Below are 18,921 nucleotides of genomic sequence, written 5' to 3'. Positions count from 1 at the left end.
TCTCATTTCTCTTCTTTCCTAATACTATGAATCTTGAAACATACTCTGACTCAAGGAGCTATCGCAATCTAATTCACTTAAAAAGTTACATAGTATTTTTTTAAACTAAATATGTTTTTAGTTCCTATAAAATTAGAGACATTTCAAGTTTAAGCCATCAAAAACACGAAGATCATTAATTACTTCAACTCAATCACTTGAATTTATAAATGTTCATTTGGAGTTTAGAATTACGTAAAAAAGTATGATAATAGAAATATCCTTTTATCACTTTTAAATTATGTGATTTTAATTACTCAATATTGTATAACTTTTTTTGACCAAAAAGTTTAAAAATTCTTTATCATAAACCATATAGGACAGTTTACCACCTAGCAATTATAGAATTACAGTGTCATACACCTCTCTTTAAAAAGTTTTACCTCCCATCCCAATTATTTCCCCATCAATTGATGAGGCAGGACTACAAAAAGGATGGATTCTCAATGTTGGACGTTTGAGAGAAAGAAAGGGCATAACCAAGGACCTCACTAAGACACACACACACAGACACAGCTAGGTAGGAGTATCTCGTTTATTGAGCCTCCTCAGAAACTACAAGTTGCATATATCATACAATAGGGACAAATCTTAAACTGCAGGCAATGGCATACAGTTATTGCCACGGCCCGCACAGAGCAAACTATTGCGAAATGCAAATAACAAAAGACAAGAGAAAAACCAAAGGAACTTTATCAACACTTCATTCAATAATTAATTTATCACACTTTTCATTTTTAATCTTTGTGTGTGTATGTATCCTTCTTGAGCGGGGGGAAAAATAATGTTCAGCTCTATTTGGACACGCCAAGTATGCCTTATATTTTCCAAGTAAAGCAACTCACGGGCATGCATTGGAATCTATTACATTACATAAATGGGTAATTTGTTGGTTTGGTCCTCCACTTACAACTAGTTACTCGAAGTATTTAACAAATTAAAGCTTATGATACATGCATGCATACATGTGGTAATTAGATAGGATGCATACGCAGTCCTCAAACTCCGAGTTCTAACCAAATAAAATGTCTCCATTAGAATGGAAAGACATGGTCAAATTTATTCTCTTTAAAGAAATACTTGTACTACAAGAGATATCATTCACTCAAAAAATAATTGTAAAGAGATAGGGTCCTAACTATTCTCTTAAACAATTTGGAAGTTCTGTTCTAATTTTAAAAATTAAATCCCTAATAAAAAAACACAAATATGCTAAAAGATTCCTCTTTTATTTAAATTGTAAATATTAAAAACTTGACAATAACATCAAAAAGAGTCATCAATGTAAATAAAATAAAAAAGAACCATCCCTTAAAAAAAAACATAAAAAAAGAACCATCTTGTTATCAATAACATCAAAATACAACTTCAAGATAATATTAATCTTCTAACTACTTAAAAAGAGTAATCATTTTAAAACTTTTTGAAGCAAAATCATCAACTTCGTGCCGTATTTTCTTCAAAAGATCATTCTCAATTGCTATCAATGTAGGGTTAAAATTATAGAATTAAAAATTACACTATATTATGCAAACAACAAAATTAATATAGGGTTAAAATAACTTTTTTTTTATTACAGAAAACACTATCTTTTTACTCAAACGCTAAATATTGTTTAGGTCCTTGTAAGCAAAAATGGATGAAAACTACTCCATCTCTATTTATAAGCAAAAATGGAAAGTTAGTCTTAGAATTATGGAGGGGGTACGAGGTTGAATTTAAATGATTGATGAGTTAGAGGTCTAACATTGATCAAATAGTCGACGTTGAACAACATATAAGTGAAATGATATATATATATATATATATATATATATATATATATATATATATATATATATATATATGAGGTTTGCTACAATAGACCCACTCATTTTCATGAAGGTCTATTTTAGCAACCAACACCTTTTCACTTGGACACAAAAACCCTTGTTTTTGTTTTTTGGAAAAACTAAAACTAAAGGGTGCAAATGTCATTTTAATTTAAATGTTAGATTTTATTTTTATTTCTATTTATTTTTACGAGAAGCTTAAAAGTCCATTCTCTTTCTTCCTTCATTGTTTTTACAGACTTTCTTCATTTTATGTCTTTTTACAGATCCTTCTTCAAATTAAACAAACCATTGTGGGATAATTATTCGAACATGCCGACTATATTGCATTTTGTATTGAGATCTTTGAAGCTGTCTCTGAATAGCACCACACCATCCACATAGATGCTTGTCATAGCATTCATCAGAACTATTGAGGCTACTTTTACTTCTTTCGTAACATGCATTGTTTCTTTCCCTTTTTCAATAAAAAAAAAAAACTAAATAAAGAAACACAATGTTAGTAATTCAACAACTGCAATAAAAATCACACAAGGAAGTTTCAACAATGAGCAAAACAACAAAAGCAGAATGAGGGCTCAACCTATTCAATTCAGCCATTGTAATTAGTAGCACTATTAGTTTCTTTATGATGATCCACTGTTTTCAGTTTTTTATAACCATTCCCCTGCCACTTCAATTTCGGAAATGATCCCACGGAACTAAGAAATTTTCCAATAACCAATTTGTTTAATTTGAAGAAGGATCTGTAAAAAAAACAGAATGAAGAAAGTCTGTAAAAACAATGAAGGAAGAAAGAGAATGGACTTTGAAGCTTCTCGTAAAAATAAATAGAAATAAAAATAAAATCTAACATTTAAATTAAAATGACATTTGCACCCTTTAGTTTTAGTTTTTCCAAAAAACAAAAACAAGGGTTTTTGTGTCCAAGTGAAAAGGTGTTGGTTGCTAAAATAGACCTTCATAAAAATGAGTGGGTCTATTGTAGCAAACCCCTATATATATATATATATATATATATATATATATATATATATATATATATATATATATATATATATATATATATATATATATATATATATATATATATATATAGGGAGCGTATCCGGTGAGAACCAATATCTATTGTGAGAAACGAGAACTATTAATTACAACCATTAGATATATTAAGCGGCTGAGATTAAAAAATTTCAATAAAACATCGCGTGGGTTATGGGCACTCTATCACCTACATCCATCTCGTCAATTTCATGGAGCTGATGCTATTTTTTTTTTTTACAAGTGTTTTAAGCTTTGATGAAGAGTACCTCCAAGTCAATCGCAAAAGTTTTTTCCAATTCCATTGCAAAAGCTTCTTATTTTTCAATTCATTAAGCAATTTATTTTCCAATTACATCGCAGAAGTAAATCAAATCAATTTGATTTTCATCGGTGATTTGGATTTAAGTGATGCAGGTTATTTGCAGGGGCGGTTCCCTTCATTGGCATGAGGTAGCCATGGCTACCCCAAAAAAAATATTATTCTTGAATAGGTTGGTATGTTTTTATATTTAGCTACCCCAAATAAAAAATATTTAGCTACCCCAGACAAATTTATTTGTTAAAAATTAACATAAATAGGAAAGTTGAGAAATTACTACGGAGACCGATAGATTTATGTGTATTAGTTTAACATTTTCGGTCTCAATAACAGATATGGAGAAAACTTTTGTAAGAATAAAAATTGTCAAAACAATAGTCAGAAACAAATTAAACATATAATGAGTTTTTTTGCAAATAACTTATTTGTTTACATTGAAAAAGACATTATTAATCTATTTTGTATACAATCAATTATGAATAAAATTAACTTTTTAAAACGTGTTGTGCCCAACTTTTTTAAATAGTTATTGTCAATTTTTATTTTCTTTGTTATTGCTTTAATTTACATTTCATGTAAGTAAAAATTATTGTTTTTTTCTAACATATTATTTAAGTTTAGGGTTAAATTTGGTTTTGGTCTATAAAACACTCTCAATTTTTAAGTTAAGTTCCTAATATTTATTTAGTTTTAGTCCTTAATTTACTGTTATCAAGATTACATGACCAAAAACACTCATTGTTTAGGCAAAAATTGAATAATTTTTTTGTAGTGACTAAACCTAAAAAGTTATAATTTATTGGACTAAAATTAAATTTTTCTTTAAATTTAATATGTTGATTTTAAAAATATTTTATTTTTTCTTTAAATTTGGCCCCTGCATAAAATTTATGCTAGCTTCGCCGCTGGTTATTTGATTTTCATGGTGATTTTTTCCAATTTCATGTGCCCTTTGATGAAAAGTACCTTTCTCTATGAATGGTTTGACCGCTGCCTTCTCCATCTTGTAAAACACCTTTCACCGGAAAATAACGAAAAGCAGATTATAATGTGCAGAAAAGACGATGCGATGTTTTATTGAATTTTTTTAATCTCAGCCGTTTAATATATCTAACGGTTGTAATTAATAGTTCTCGTTTCTCACAATAGATATTGGTTCTCACTGGATACGCTCCCTATATATATATAAGTAAGGGTTATGTTACAAGCCACCCTTTGGTGGTGTCTTTTATCAAGGCACACCTTAAGGTGTGATTTTCACTTTTTAGTTATAACTTTGATAAAAGACACCTTCCTAAAAGTAAGTTGGTGTCTTTTCGCAAATGCTCATAGAGTAACTTGATAAAAGACACCTTCATAAAAGGTGTCTTCTATCATAACCCTATAAGTAATACCTTAAAATTTTGAGTAAAATTGTAATGTGTAATTCACTTGTGTAACTAGAATCCAATGTGATTGTACTGCCATAGGATTTACACCAGCCAAGGGCCCACATGTCTCCCCGAGCAGATGGGTGGTCCCTCCACGCAGGGGCGGACCTAGACTAGGCCTAGTGTGGCAAGTGCCACACCAGTCCAGACCCAATTTTTTTTTTAAAATTTTTTTTTAGTTAAATGTTATATCATATAAAGCAATCTTTGTAAATCAAACTTAAGACCCATATTTGTCTTAAGTTCGATACATGCACCCGAGGTAGATCCTTGAGCCTATGGCAATTGACCAAGTCCGTCTTGAGAAATATATGGGAATAAGGGGTGAGTAAAAAGGTAACGGCTCCAGTCCACAACCCTAACAAAGAGGAAGATGGCAACCCACGTAGAGGAGGCGTTCTGCTTTTTACAAGGTCGCAGCTAGTATAAAAGCCGAATAAGGCTCCTTCCCAAAGGCATCACTTTTACAAACTAGCAAACATATAGATCCTTAGAGACCATATCGCTGCTAGAGTTAGTACTATTGTGCTTACCACAAGTACTTGTGTTTTAGGGCATATGTTAGCATGAGTCGAAACAAACAAAAATTACAATAAAGTGATTATTACACACGTGTGTAGGAGTTGGAAGAATGATGATGTATTGGAAGACTTGATACGGAGAGTAAACATTTAATGTGTATCGTTCCGTGCTCAAAATTGTTGGAATGGAATGGTTGGTGGGTCATCTCATCTCTGGGATATAACTAGTTTAATAGCGTGCGTCTTGTTAGAATTGCCACAGTATTCCATGCACAGTTGCTTGCTGTTCCCACATCATGCGTCACTGTTATTTCCTGTGTGTAATTAATTAATAAGTGGTGAGACATATTAACGTATCCCATGGCCACACTCTCCTTTCTTGGTTTACAAAAATGTAATTCTTCCCAAACACTATTAAAACAATAAGACATGGGCATCTTGCTACACAGTTAAAATCGAGTTTTAACTTGTAATATTGTTTGATTTCACATTTTAAAATATGGATTTCGAGTTAACATGGGGCAAAGTCTTTGAAATCAGACAAAATCGGAAGAAATTAATTAAATTTTATCCGATTTTGAAGATTTTTTTATAGTTTTACTTTTAATAACTTTAAAAATTTATGAAACTTTTATTTATTATTTTTAATGATTTTTTATACAAGTTTTTATGATTTGGTGTGATAATGTATGTAGTTTATACAAGTTTATGAGTATGATATTTTTTTTTTATAGACGAAGTTGTAAGTGCCACATAAATCTCACACACACAAATGCAAGGTATCAAGTTCGAATTTGGGTGAAGGTGTTCAACTTATCAATACCGGCATTGTCATTTGATTTAGTCCTTCCGGTCTATGAGTGCAACATTTTATTATGGTGATGTATTATTACTTTTTCTAATTAAGTTGAAATTTTGAATTATTTATGAGTCTATAATATATTTTTAGGGGTGTCTATATTATATAAGTATATATGTCATGTATATAATAATGTTAATATTATTTTAATGCAAAATAAACTCGTTTTACCTAGGCAAAAATGAGTTGGTGTAAAAACTCTTTGATAACCGTTAAAAAGTCACTTTGGATAAGAGACAGTGTGAACAAATGTTTATAAGTGAAGACGATCCACACGTCACAAGCCAATTTTGTGAGGTTGTGTTATGCTCAACCACGAATCTTAAGATGATATGAGAGTTAATTCAAGATCAGTTTGATCATATGTTATCTTCAGGTTTCGCTATCGAACAAATTTTTAGAAGTGAAAACAACCATTGCATCATATACAAGTTTTGTGAGGTGGTCTGAGATTCGATCACAAAGTCTAAGAACAACTTGTAGTACTTATGTCATATTGTTGAAAAACGACTTCGATCCCTAGAAAGGTCGGTAAAAAAGACGAGAGATATACTAAAAAGTGATAATGAACCGTAGTTGTTTTGATAGAGTTGCAGAAAATCTTAACCCAGTGAATTATATGCATCTACAAAAAGAGGAATTATTTGTTTGTGCAACCACTTACGTTCTTTCGTCGTAGCCAAAGACATTTTATCTGGCACTGGATCATGTCCATTTCTTTTTTTTCCCTCCATTTTTTTTTTTTTTTGGTTCTATCACAATTAAGAACGAAACAAACTACATTTTTTTTGAGGGAACGAAACAAACTACATTTCTCTTCTTTCATTGTTATATCATAGCTTTCAAAATATAATTATTAGAGCGTGACTATAATGGGTCCAAATGTCATTTATACATTCAAAATCACGGATAGCACTTGTGTACCATAATGGTATATACCATTTTGCCCAATTAGAATGTGCCACGTGACACACCCTTTAAAAAAATATACTATCAAATAAAGCATTTATAAAGTAACATTGGTAGGTGGCACACTCTAATTGGCCAATGATATATACCATTGATATCTTAATCGTACACAAGTGGAACCGCAAAATCACAACCAAACTTTTAATAATGAAGAGAAAAAGAAAAAAAAGGAGAGCATTCATTTCCCTTTTATCTCTACATTGATCACAGTGGTAGGTAATTCCACCATTTGAAGCAAACTTGGAAATATATCAAATCTCATGCATGTTTGTTAATTTTAAATAAAAACAATCACCATTCTTCCCATTTCTTTCAGAAATATGAGAAAGAACAAGGGCAAATTCAAAAACCTAATTATGCAACCGTGTAGAATAGGTAGCATAAAAGCATCTTCTGTGGTATTCATCAATTTATCCTGCCCTCTTTCGTGTTATAATACTTCTTGGCTTCTTTGCCTATACCTTTTTCAACTTCCAATGGCAAATCTTTTTTGTGTACAATGAAGGGGATGAAGTTTGAATCTAAGACTTCTTGCATGCTACTCAAACCCCTCGCCACTACAAAGTGGCGAAGTAAGTTGGTGGGAATATGCACAAACAACCCGGCCCGTCTCCCCTTGAAAAGATAAAATAATGGCCTTACCCTATTTGTTAGAAGGGGGTAATATAGGAAAGTTCTATAACTGAAAATCGTCAATCATGTGTTGGACCACATCTACTCCGTCGGAATTAATTCGGTAGGTTTGAACCTGAAATATAATCCAAGCATTGAATATATAATTGTTAATAGTTTGGACACATAATAAGATGCCAGAGATGAGAGCAGGCTATTATCACTAGATTTTCAGAACAGAGATTTTATGACATTGATGACTCAAGCATGATGGCGAGTTTGATGAAATCACACAAGCACCATGATTTTATTGAAGTTCCAAATTAAAACTTTTGTTAAAATCAGTGCCACGCAATGATTTCACTCACTGTTTATCCAAACATGCACTATATTTTCGCGAAGCAGAAACTAACTTGCCTGAATTGCATTATGTGCGAGATATTTTTGCCTACTACCACTGAAGCTGACGTCAATTCGATCCCAATTCACTGTTGTTAGGCCTCTGATCATTTCCTCTGCGAGTATTGTCATCACTCATCAGTTATATATTTTAGCAACGATTCAAAATACAAATAATCAATTCTCCATCTTCAACCAAAGGCAGAAACAATGTAATTTGAAAAACATGCAGATAATGTGCATTATGCAGGCTTGTTTTCAAGGTTCTTAATCATTAGAGGATACACACGAGGATAGTAGTATTATAAATATGTCTTTTCCAATTCAAGGAACATGGGTCAAATATTCCCCCAGAGGTACCACATTACACCTTGGTGTGTAAACAAAAATTACGCCTCTCAATTAATGAATATAAAATTGGATTTAAATTTTAAAGGATATAAACAGTCAGTGTAAAACAGACAGATTTTCACCAACGTCCGATGAAAATTCACTATTTTGCCACATCACACCACTATTATAAGGGTATGTCCGTTGAACTTTTTTTTTAGAGGGATGTCCATTGAACATAAATCTTTTTGTTTGAGAAACTTTCTAAAAAATGCTTATGGAAAATTTTGAGTTTTTTTAAACACCTACTATTCATTCTAGTATAAGTTAAAATTAGTTTCTACATATCAGTTTTTCATAAATTCTCTTATTTTCTGAACACCTATAAGCTCATTTGGACTTTTTTTTTCCTTTCCATAAGTGAATAATCATAAGCTTGTTTTAATTGAGAAGCTCATGCAAAGTAGAAGTTAATCCAAACTAGACCTTAGAACATTTTCTCCCTTTAAGATATATATCAAGAATTGAATCATTAGTTTCTGATATCTAACAGCCCTCAAGAGAAAAAGACAACTGAGATGTTACTATCTTACTCCAACAAAATATCTACAATAATATGAAAAATTAACTTAAACAGAGGAAAAAAAAAATATTTGAGTAATCTTCAAATGGTATCTTTTTCCACTTTTGCTTTCATGGCCCATTTGATCTCGCAAAAGTATGCAAAAGTGCTTATCTTTTGAGCTTTGGTCAATCTTTTCTCACATGTTAACAAAGTGGGTATGCCTAGAACTTTTTAGATATTGTAAGACACCAAATGAAATCCATTTTTTCAAAAAGATAAAATACCTTCGAAGTCAATTTTACCGGATCCACTACTAACATTGGATTCACTTGGAACTTCCTCTGGAAGAACGGAAGTGGGTTTTGTTGTCTCTACATTTACAATGTGTGGATATTTCTCGTGTCTTTTAAAATGTCGGCTCTGAATAAAAATCTAGTTAGATATGTTTCACATAAATTAAGTATATCATATCACGGTGCATGAGTTTTACGGTCTACCTTTGGAAGCTCGTTTCTACGCCTTATAGATGATGTGCTCCATCCAACTAGCTCTATTTAGGAGTCAAGTTATTCATGTAAACTTACAGACAGTGGAATTTAATTGGAATATGCAATGGTTAATGTTTCTGAACTAAAACAAAAGGATACGGTCATAACGAATATTTGCATAGGCAACGCGACGTTTGAAGGACCGTAAAGCAGACCTGAAGAGAAAGAGATATAATATGTTGTTTGTTCATGATTCGGTTTCTAAACCATAAGCAAGTTGTGAAAATCAAACTAACCAAACAATAAACCTTACATGAATTTAATATCTTCGGAGTCACGAACCATCTGGAGAAGAAGAGGAGGTTTTTCATTCTTACCATCAGTTAAAAATAGGTGCTTTCCTGTTTTACCAAGAAACCGTGAAAGACGAGATGCTGTTTTCTCCAAAGAGTGAAATCCACATAACAAAGGTACCTAAAGTATGTGAAGTTCCAAAACCATGTTATGAAGCTTTCACCAACACAGATTAGTATGACATACATTTTTTTTTACGCTATGGTGCTGTAAACTCCTATTTAATTACCCCCAATAACCATCACTTGTAGCAGTGTAATCAGCCATAGTAAAGGAGACATAAATTACATTATTTGCAGTAAAGTTTCATCAGACAACTCACACAAAATTTAATAAAAAAAAAAAAAAGCATGATATACTACATGTCCAAAAGAATTACCTGCTTATGCCCTCTACAACCAAGGTGCGGCGTTGCAGACGTAATAAAATTAATAGGCTCCAGTCCTGCAATTTTTCCTTCATATTTTCTAACATGACATTCTTGATTGGAAATCTGACTCTCACAATGTACATTCCCCTGAGATAGTTCCTTAGAAATATCTCTCTCATAAAGCTTGGCTATTGCATACCTTGCTATCAAGCCACCTAAAGAATGAGCTATAAATGAAATTTTCCGAACACTTGGGTGGCGTTTTATAACTGATATAACCTGAGAAAGGAGATGGAAAAAATATCTTTTATCTTTCTGAATTTGATGCAATAGAGTTGAAGTCAATTCAATATCCTAAGACAGACACAGATTCAAAAATAATAGTGATACTGTAATGTAATCCAATATGAACTGCGAGTGCAATAAAGAATTACAAAGATTAGAGTCAAATGCCAAAGAAATCACACACCTCCTCTGCTAATCTATTTCCCGTTACATCAACACCGTCAAATGTCAATGTTGAAGAATTACATTCACTGCCTGCATGCAAAATAGCAATGCATTACATTAAATGATGGAAGCCAGTTTTGCTTTGATTGTAAAAGAATGAAAATAATCTAAACTGCCAAAATAAATCTCAGAGACAAGAAGAACCTCGCTAACTGTAAAAAAAATCAAAATAAAGCAGAAGAATAAATACACAAACACACACTATGATGATATAAATGCAATGACTAGGTGTTTGTTTGGTCCTATGTTGATAAAAATTGATTTTGAATGAATTGAGTTTGTGGTATTGATTCTGAATAAAATTGAGTTGAATGTAAAGTGATTTATGTTTGGGTAGATTCATGTAAAAGTGCATTGAACAATAAATTCAAGGCTAAATATTAATCGTGGATGCAAAAACTCCAAATTCTGGCTTCATATTATAATCAATTATAATTGAGAGCATGCAAACATGTCAAAATAAATTGTACATCTTTAAAATCAATTTTGTCTTCTCGAAAAATGGAACCAAGCATACACTTGCCAACCAACCACAGCACCAAGGTTTCACCCTTTGTAATAAGAATAGAATTCCAAGCAAGAACTATATGCCCCAAAATTTGTTGGGACCACAAGACATAGAGACAGGTGAAACTAGGATCAATACCTTAACACATGTAATAATTCTACAATATTTTTTTTTTTTTTGTACAAATAATTCTACAATCTTACAAGACTAAAAACCAACATTATGCATTGCATTAGTCAATTTACATATAGTAAGTAATTGAAAAAGTAAGATTACTTATACTACTGTACTGATCTAATAGTAAGAAACATGAAAGTGATAATGATAATAATCGTTAGAAAGGTATAAAGGAAGAAAAAGAAGGAAGGTGTTAGGATTTAAGGGACTTACAATGTACAATAACATCATAGGGGTACCTTTTGAGAAATTGCTTTGCAGCATATTTCCAATTATGAGCACTGCAATACAATACAATAAAGAGTCATTGTTAATAGCTAAGTTATTAACGGAGTATTATAATAATATTCATTCATAAAGTATTAAAACTCATATTGGATCAACAAAACAAACCTGCCAATGAGACCATTAACCATAATGATCAAGTGAGTAGGGTTAGAACGATGACCAGAAGCATCAACAACTTCAATATCAAAACCATCCCCTTTAGCATCATGTTGGATTCTGAAACAACCAAACTTAGGGAATTTCAACTTCTTATTCTTATTCTTCTTATTGTTATTGTTGTTGATCTGTACATCAACAACGCTATGTTGAACCTTGGGTATCTGTTGTGATTCCATTAAAGCTATAATAAAGTTTGTTTGAGATTTAGAAAAAAATGATATGGGATATTATTGTACTGTAATTTAAAGGGTATGGGCATTGGTTCTAGAGCAGAACAGCAGCCTTGTAAGGACTTTCTTTCTTTCCTTTCAGGTTCAACTCATTTGACTTTGACCCTTCCTTCCTTCCTTCTCGTTTTTTAAGACCCGTTCTCTTTTCCTTATTATTTTATCAAGGATTTCCTATTTCTTCATCTTCTAGTAATAAAATCCATAATAGTTGGTCGATCTGGAACCGACACGTCGGATTATAATTAATGGCAGGTGTGTGTGTTTTTGTATGTACGAGATTGGAAAACTAAGCTGCGACGATGATTTGTAAATTTCTTCTAGTTGCGCCTCACTCGTTTATGATTGATCCATCTTTCCATTTTTCATTTTCCTTCTAGAAATGTGAAATAAATAGTTGACATTTTGGTTACAAAATAAATATAGTTGACTTTGATTTTTCTTCCCTCTCTCTTTTTATTTTCTAATTAATTAAGGGAAATTTTCTTCACCCTCTCTCAAGGTGGAAGGCTATTATCTCAAAATGTATGTTTCTCCTAAATACTATGGATGGATAAATATGTCAATGGAGATTGAATTGGATCGTAAAAATTTAATTCATATTTCGTAAGATGTGAGTTCAACTTTTATTCTTGATAAAAGGATAATGTTGTGGGTAATCTTCAGGTAGAATTTACTATTTACCATTATCAAGTCTTGAGGTTTATATTTCGTAAAAAAAAATAAAAAAATCTTGAGGTTTATATAGTTTAGGGAGACATTGATAATCTTTATTGTCTAGTGACTTCATACAATCTCTATTGTCTAGTACTCCCTCCGTTTCAAAATAAGTGTCGCTTTAGCAAAAAAAAATTGTTTCAAAATGAGTGTCGCTTTCAGTTTCCAATGCAATAATAAATTTTTCTTTTCAATTGTACCCTCCAATTAATACTTTGCACACTACTTCCAAAATATTACTTTTAAAACTAACCAATAATTAATAAGGATAATTTGGTAAAATAACTATTATCTTTCTCTTAATCATTGTATTTCTTAATATGTGTGTAAACACCTAAAACGACACTCATTTTGAAACGGAGGGAGTATTTGTTAGTGACTTCATGCTAGTACTAGTGTGTGCATTGATAGAATTTGATTTTGTAAATTGAATTCCAACAAAAACTTGGTGAATATATGATTATGGGGCAACATAAATTGATTTTGAGTAAATTAATTCTAACTAAAAATAAGTTGAAGATAAAATAATTTGTGTTTATATCCATATAAAAGTGAATTAAAATATTAATCACCATAAAAATCAGTTTTAGAATCAAAAACTGCAATTTCTAACTTCGAATAAAATCAATTTTTGAAATAATCAATATTACTCGAACACAACCAAATATACTAAAATCAATTTTACATCTAAATTGATTTTAACCCGGTTAGATGTGGAACCAAACATATACTTGAGAGGACAAATTAATTACATATAAATAAAGTGCTATAGCATGTAATACGGTAGTTTTTGTTTGGAAAAGTTAGGTAATACTGCTTTTTTTCCCTTTCTGTTTGGTGCAATTGCTTTTTTTTTAAAGTTCAACCTGATGCATACACTCGTGGCTGACGTTTGTAATGGGACTATCAATGAGGAATAGACTAATATAATATTGTAAAATTATATTGATACTAGTATATGGTATTCATGTTTAGAAGACGATTTGCTTGAATTACTAGAGCTCTTATGACCTCATATCTTCTGTGTAACCATATTTGTAGACCATGATTTTCGGGTATCAATCCATTAATTGGTTTTGAACCTTCAATCGTTTGGACTTTTCGATCTTTATTCGTGGGAAGGGAAAAGATGAATTTAAAACCCTTTTTGGATCCGGGGGTTGGTTTCGATAGAGGAAGGTGTTAAACACCTCTAAAGATCACGGTACTCCGTGAGAACCTCTTTCTAACTTTATCTTGTGCTAGATTATTTTTATTTGAAAATTTCTTGTTTAAAGTCTAAGTGAAAGAATGGAGGGAGAAGAAGTATGAAGCTTTTGTTATTTTTATTTGGTTGATTTGGAAGGAATAAACCCTCTGCCTACGTACCCTTAAAAGGGATCAAAACCGCCGTAGTTTTCTCTCAAAAATATTTTTGGTGGGTTAGGTTGATTTTAATTTTTTTGAAAATGGTTTTAAGAAGGGTTGCGAGACCTCAAGGTATAGAAGAATAAAATGGGAGTGAGGTTGTTTCATTTTATTTATGAAATTTAGTCTAAGTTTAATTAAGATTCATTTAGGAATTTGATTAAGAAAATAAAGGAAAAATCTCTTGGATTTGGATCCAAGGTTTATTAAGAAAATAATTTGACTTTTTGCTCATTTGATTTTTTGAGGTAAAAAGATTTTTCTAAACTAACGGAAAGCGAGCGTAAGACGTGAAAAATAAAGCGAGAGTAAAGCAATAAATAAAGTGATATGGTGTCGGTGCTTGTGTCGGTGTGTGCAATTACTACGCTATTACATACCATCCTAGATCCATTCTAAAGCGAGAAATAAAATGCTCAAAAATAAATTACATCGATACCTAAATACACACTAATATCATGAAATTTAAATAAATTGCAAGAAATAAAGAAAATGCATGAGATTATACTAAAATTAAAGCAAACAAAATATAAAGAGATAAAAAGAGACTTGAATGAATCACATACTAGGAGGAATGATCGAATAGAAAGCATGATGTCAAAATATTAAAGCAATGCATGAAGTAGAAATTGAAATATTAAAGCAAAATCAACACAAGATATTATAGAGTAAAAAAAAATTTAAAATGCATGAAATAATGTTTTAAAATATTAAAGCAGAATAAAAAGTCATGAAGATTAAGGTGTTTCAAAATGCTTAGAATTAGAGACATAAGATGAGTTTAAAATATGTATGAGATATATGTTGAATTAATCAAACAAAACTAAATAATAATAAAAAGACGTATGATATAAAAAATGCATGAAATGAGATTAAAGTATTAAACCTTAAAACAACACATGGTATTAAAACTGATTAAAAAATAATGCATGGAATAAGGTTAAAATGATGTATTAAGTTAAGAAAGAAAAAAAATACTAAAGATGCAGGGATAGGGGTACGGAGCAGTAACAAGGGGTATACCAATAGCAAGCAGAAACCAGAATATGATACAAGCAGTTGGGCTTAGCAGATCCAGCAATAGGTTGGGTTCAAGGAGCGGGTAGGGTTATTTGAAACGGGTCGGTTGAGTGGAGAGAGTATAAAACACATTTTGCTGCTAAAAGGTTCATTTCTTCCTTAAATCCTCTTTATAAAAACATTTCAGAAAGGAATCATACTCTCTCTCTCTCTTTAAAAGCTTGCTAAAAAAAAAAAAAAGAACTCCGACGGAGCTTCATAGCTCCGGCACGGTGGCTGCCGGCCAAAAACGGCGTCGCCGCCCTGCCGGAGAACAAAACTTCTCCGTTTTCAAATTTCTTTTCATGCTTTGAAATCCTTCTCTTTCTAAAGTGCGAATCCGCAATCAAAATTTTGAAAACGAGCTTTAAACATTCTAGATCTACCTTTTAAAAACGCACACAAAAGTTATAAACGAAGGAAGAAACAACAACTAAACTTTACCTCCTTTTTCTTCACGCGATTTCAGCTTCAATCGCCTTCTTCTTTATTCACAATTGCGTGCTTTGTCGAAATGAGTTGGATCCGGTTCAAGCTTGTTGTGGTTGAACCTTCCTTCTTCTGTTCTTTTATTTCTTCACAGTTTAAACACGTTTGTTACTGGCTCGCCACAGTCCAGCCATGATACTTGTGTGAATCGGTCCCTTTGAGGTGTTTGTGTTGGACTTGAATCTGAAACGAATTTGTTAATGGAATGTATTCGTGTTCTTGCTAATTTCTTCATTTTTTGTGTTTTGATTCTGTAAAATTGAAGTTTGTATGGATTTAGGGTTTGTTGATTGTGCTCTGCGGCTGTCAGTCTGTGTACAGTGACTGCAATTAATGCTATATTTATACTGTGTAAAAATAGGGTTTGCAGGTATTCTGATGATGTGTCCCTCTGACCATTGTACCCTTACTTGGACCAGACTTGGATGAAACTTGGACTGAATTGGACTCTGCTTGACTAAAATTGGACTAAAGACTAAAACTTAAAAAAAAAAAAAAAAAGTGTCACGTGAGTGACAAAATGAAAAGAAAGAAAAATATAAAGAAAAAAATAAGATGAAATAAAATAGCAAAAATAAAATAAAATAAAGTAATAATAAATAAATAAATGTCCCTATCGGAACCAAATGAGGTATTTTAAAATACCTCTCTGCCGAACTTCGTCTGAAACGACGAAATTACTCGGCGTTTAAAAATATTATTAAAAATTTTAAAATGGTCAAAAATTGGGGTATGACAGATGCCCCTATTTAAGTTTCTTCGTCGCGGGGATTTAAAACATGAAGTTTTTAAATCAACGGGTCGAAGAGACTTAAATACTAAGTACATCAATTTTTGACTAGTTGAAATGATGAGAATGTGATGCAAGTATGAATGCAAAGACGACGAAAATAAACTGACTGGGGAATAAACTGATAGGTTACTGGGGAGAAAAGGAAAAGCTGCCTATTACCGACTACCATGGTGAAGACAAACATACATAAGATAAAGCTTGTATATTACCAGCTGCCGTAGTAAATGATGAAAATGCAGACGATAAAGCTTGAACTAAAGATAAAGTTCATACAGAAGATAAAACTTGAGACGGAAGATAAAGCTTAAGACAGAAAGTAAAGCTTGAGACGTAAAGTAAAACTTAAGATGGAAAGTAAAGCTTGAGACAGAAAGTAAAGCTTGAGACGAAAGTAAAGCTTGTCTATTACCAACAACCTGTGGTAACTGATGAAAATGTAGAAAATAAAGCTTGAACTGAAGATAAAGCTCAGGCGGAAGGTAAAGCTTGTCTATTACCAGCTGCCCGTGGTAACGACGAAACCACGGAAGACAAAGCTCGTCTATTACCAACTGCCTGTGGTAACGACGACGAAACAGAAGATAAAGCTTGATTATTATCAATACCGGAGTACTTTAAGCTGGGTACCGGGGTAACCGATTAGCATTGGTAAAATGATTGTTTGACACAAAGGTATTTGCGGGCTATTAACCTGATTCAAAAGCATTTGCAGGGTATTAACCTGATTCAAAGGCATTTGGCAGGATATCAACCCGACTTCAAAGGAAATTTGCAAGCTATTCGCTTGACACCAAGGCACAAAAGAGGTTTGCAAGCTATTCGCTTGACACCAAGGGAACAAAAATGTTTGCAAGCTATTCGCTTGACACCAAGGTAACAAAAGAGGTTTGCAAGCTATTCGCTTGACACACAAGTAACAAAAGATATTTGCAAGCTACTCGCTTGACACCAAGGTAACAAAAGAGGTTTGCAAGCTATTCGCTTGACACACAAGTAACAAAATGTTTGCAAGCTATTCGCTTGACATACATGTAACAAAATATGTTTGCAAGCTATTCGCTTGACACATACAAAGAGTGAAGATTGAATTGAAAGGATGCGGCCAAAACAAGGTTATGGGTGACTTCTCTGGAGCAGACACACTGAGGATGTCACTTTTGGGATACAATTGAAATAAGACACAAGGTGGTTAATGCAATCATGTATGAATGACATATGTATGCAAGTTATGTTTGCATGAATGTTTATATGCATGAATATATGTATGAATGAATGTATGAGTGAAACTTGTGTAACTTGTATGACTTTATATGGCAGGTGAACTCGATGAAACAAAACAAGACAGGTAAGATGGGAGATGGACAGACATTGCAGTATAAACACTCGGCAATCTTCATTGGGGATAACATTACTGGAGATGAATCAAAACACTGTCGAGGTAAATCCCTTCAAACAGACCACTGATAGGGTAAAGCCTCATAATCAAACCATTGAAGGGAAACAACCCATTACTCGAACCACTGAAGGGGGAATGTCCCATAATCAAACCATTGGTGGGGTAAAGCCCTATAAATAAACCACTTGAAGGGGAAACAACCCATTAATCCGACCACTGAAGGGAGAATGCCCCATAATCAAAACACTTGAAGGGAGAATGCCCCATAATCAATCCACTTGGGGAAACAGCTTATCAATCAACAATTTGGCAGAAGTCGCCATCTCTAAGGGATAAAATACATCAATCAAACCACAGATGGGCGACACCGTCAATTAACCCATAGGCAGGAGTCGCCATTTCTCGGGGTAAAACTCATCAATCAATCATTATGGCAGAAGTCGCCATTTAATCAAACCACTGGCAGAAGTCGCCATTTATCAAACCACAGGCAGACGTCGCCATTTATCAAACCACAGGCTAAAGTCGCCATTAATCAAACCAACATACATTGCATTCTTTCCATTTGACCCACTTGAATGGCGATGCCTCTGTCTTTGTTTTTTTCAATTTTTTTGATTTTGTCTGTGTTTTATCTTGGTTTTCGGGTGTCAAACATTGATTACGTTTGAACCTTTTAAACCGGTGATATCTTATTTTTTCTTGGGAAGGGAAAAAGTAAGCAAAACCCTTGAGAATCGAGGTCCGGGAGTTGTTTTCGCTACGGGAAGGTGTTAGGCACCCATAACGACTATAGTATCCTATAGGAACCGTCTTTAATTTCTACGCGCGCGCTTTGTTTTTAAATGCTATTTGAAAATGTTATTTACACCTAAAAGTTACTAAATGAAGAATTGGAGGGAGAAGAATGCTTTTGGATTTTTATTTTAGTTGAATTGAAGGAATTTTGTTCCTTGCCTACGTACCTGATTAAGGGATCAAATCCACCGTAGTTCTCTTCCAAAAATGTTTTTGTTTTTGTTGGTTGATTTTAAGTTTGAAAATTGGAATTTGAAGAATA

General features: G+C 32.6%; 1 protein-coding gene across 1 annotated transcript; it reads right to left on the bottom strand.

Annotated features, from left to right (window-relative positions):
• Positions 1–7,173: 7,173 nt before the first annotated feature.
• Positions 7,174–12,352, bottom strand: LOC146942789 (alpha/beta-Hydrolases superfamily protein). Its single transcript, XM_085756871.1, has 10 exons — positions 11,720–12,352; positions 11,540–11,607; positions 10,601–10,671; positions 10,141–10,410; positions 9,721–9,881; positions 9,567–9,622; positions 9,417–9,469; positions 9,204–9,339; positions 8,043–8,140; positions 7,174–7,761 (listed from the first exon to the last, which is right to left on the bottom strand). Exons 1-10 carry the CDS (start codon positions 11,947–11,949, stop codon positions 7,690–7,692), a joined length of 1,215 nt encoding a protein of 404 aa, XP_085612997.1. The 5' UTR covers positions 11,950–12,352; the 3' UTR covers positions 7,174–7,689.
• Positions 12,353–18,921: the final 6,569 nt, after the last annotated feature.

The sequence above is a fragment of the Medicago sativa genome, chromosome 3 (genome assembly GCF_051527215.1).
Source record: "Medicago sativa cultivar Bolivia chromosome 3, Bolivia_mono, whole genome shotgun sequence".
In the NCBI taxonomy this organism is placed as follows: domain Eukaryota; kingdom Viridiplantae; phylum Streptophyta; class Magnoliopsida; order Fabales; family Fabaceae; genus Medicago; species Medicago sativa.
The sequence above is the reverse complement of the archived record's forward strand: the minus strand, read 5'-3'. Positions and strand labels throughout refer to the sequence as shown.

What these genes read in the sequence shown, in the direction of transcription:
- LOC146942789 (XM_085756871.1), bottom strand. Translation starts at nt 11,949, where the DNA reads ATGGAATCACAACAGATACCCAAGGTTCAACATAGCGTTGTTGATGTA. An exon ending in GTTAATGGTCTCATTGGCAG is followed by an intron (nt 11,608 to 11,719) that starts GTTTGTTTTGTT and finishes ATTGTATTGCAG; the next exon opens with TGCTCATAATTGGAAATATG. An exon ending in TGCAAATATTCGTTATGACC is followed by an intron (nt 9,470 to 9,566) that starts GTATCCTTTTGT and finishes ACTCCTAAATAG; the next exon opens with AGCTAGTTGGATGGAGCACA.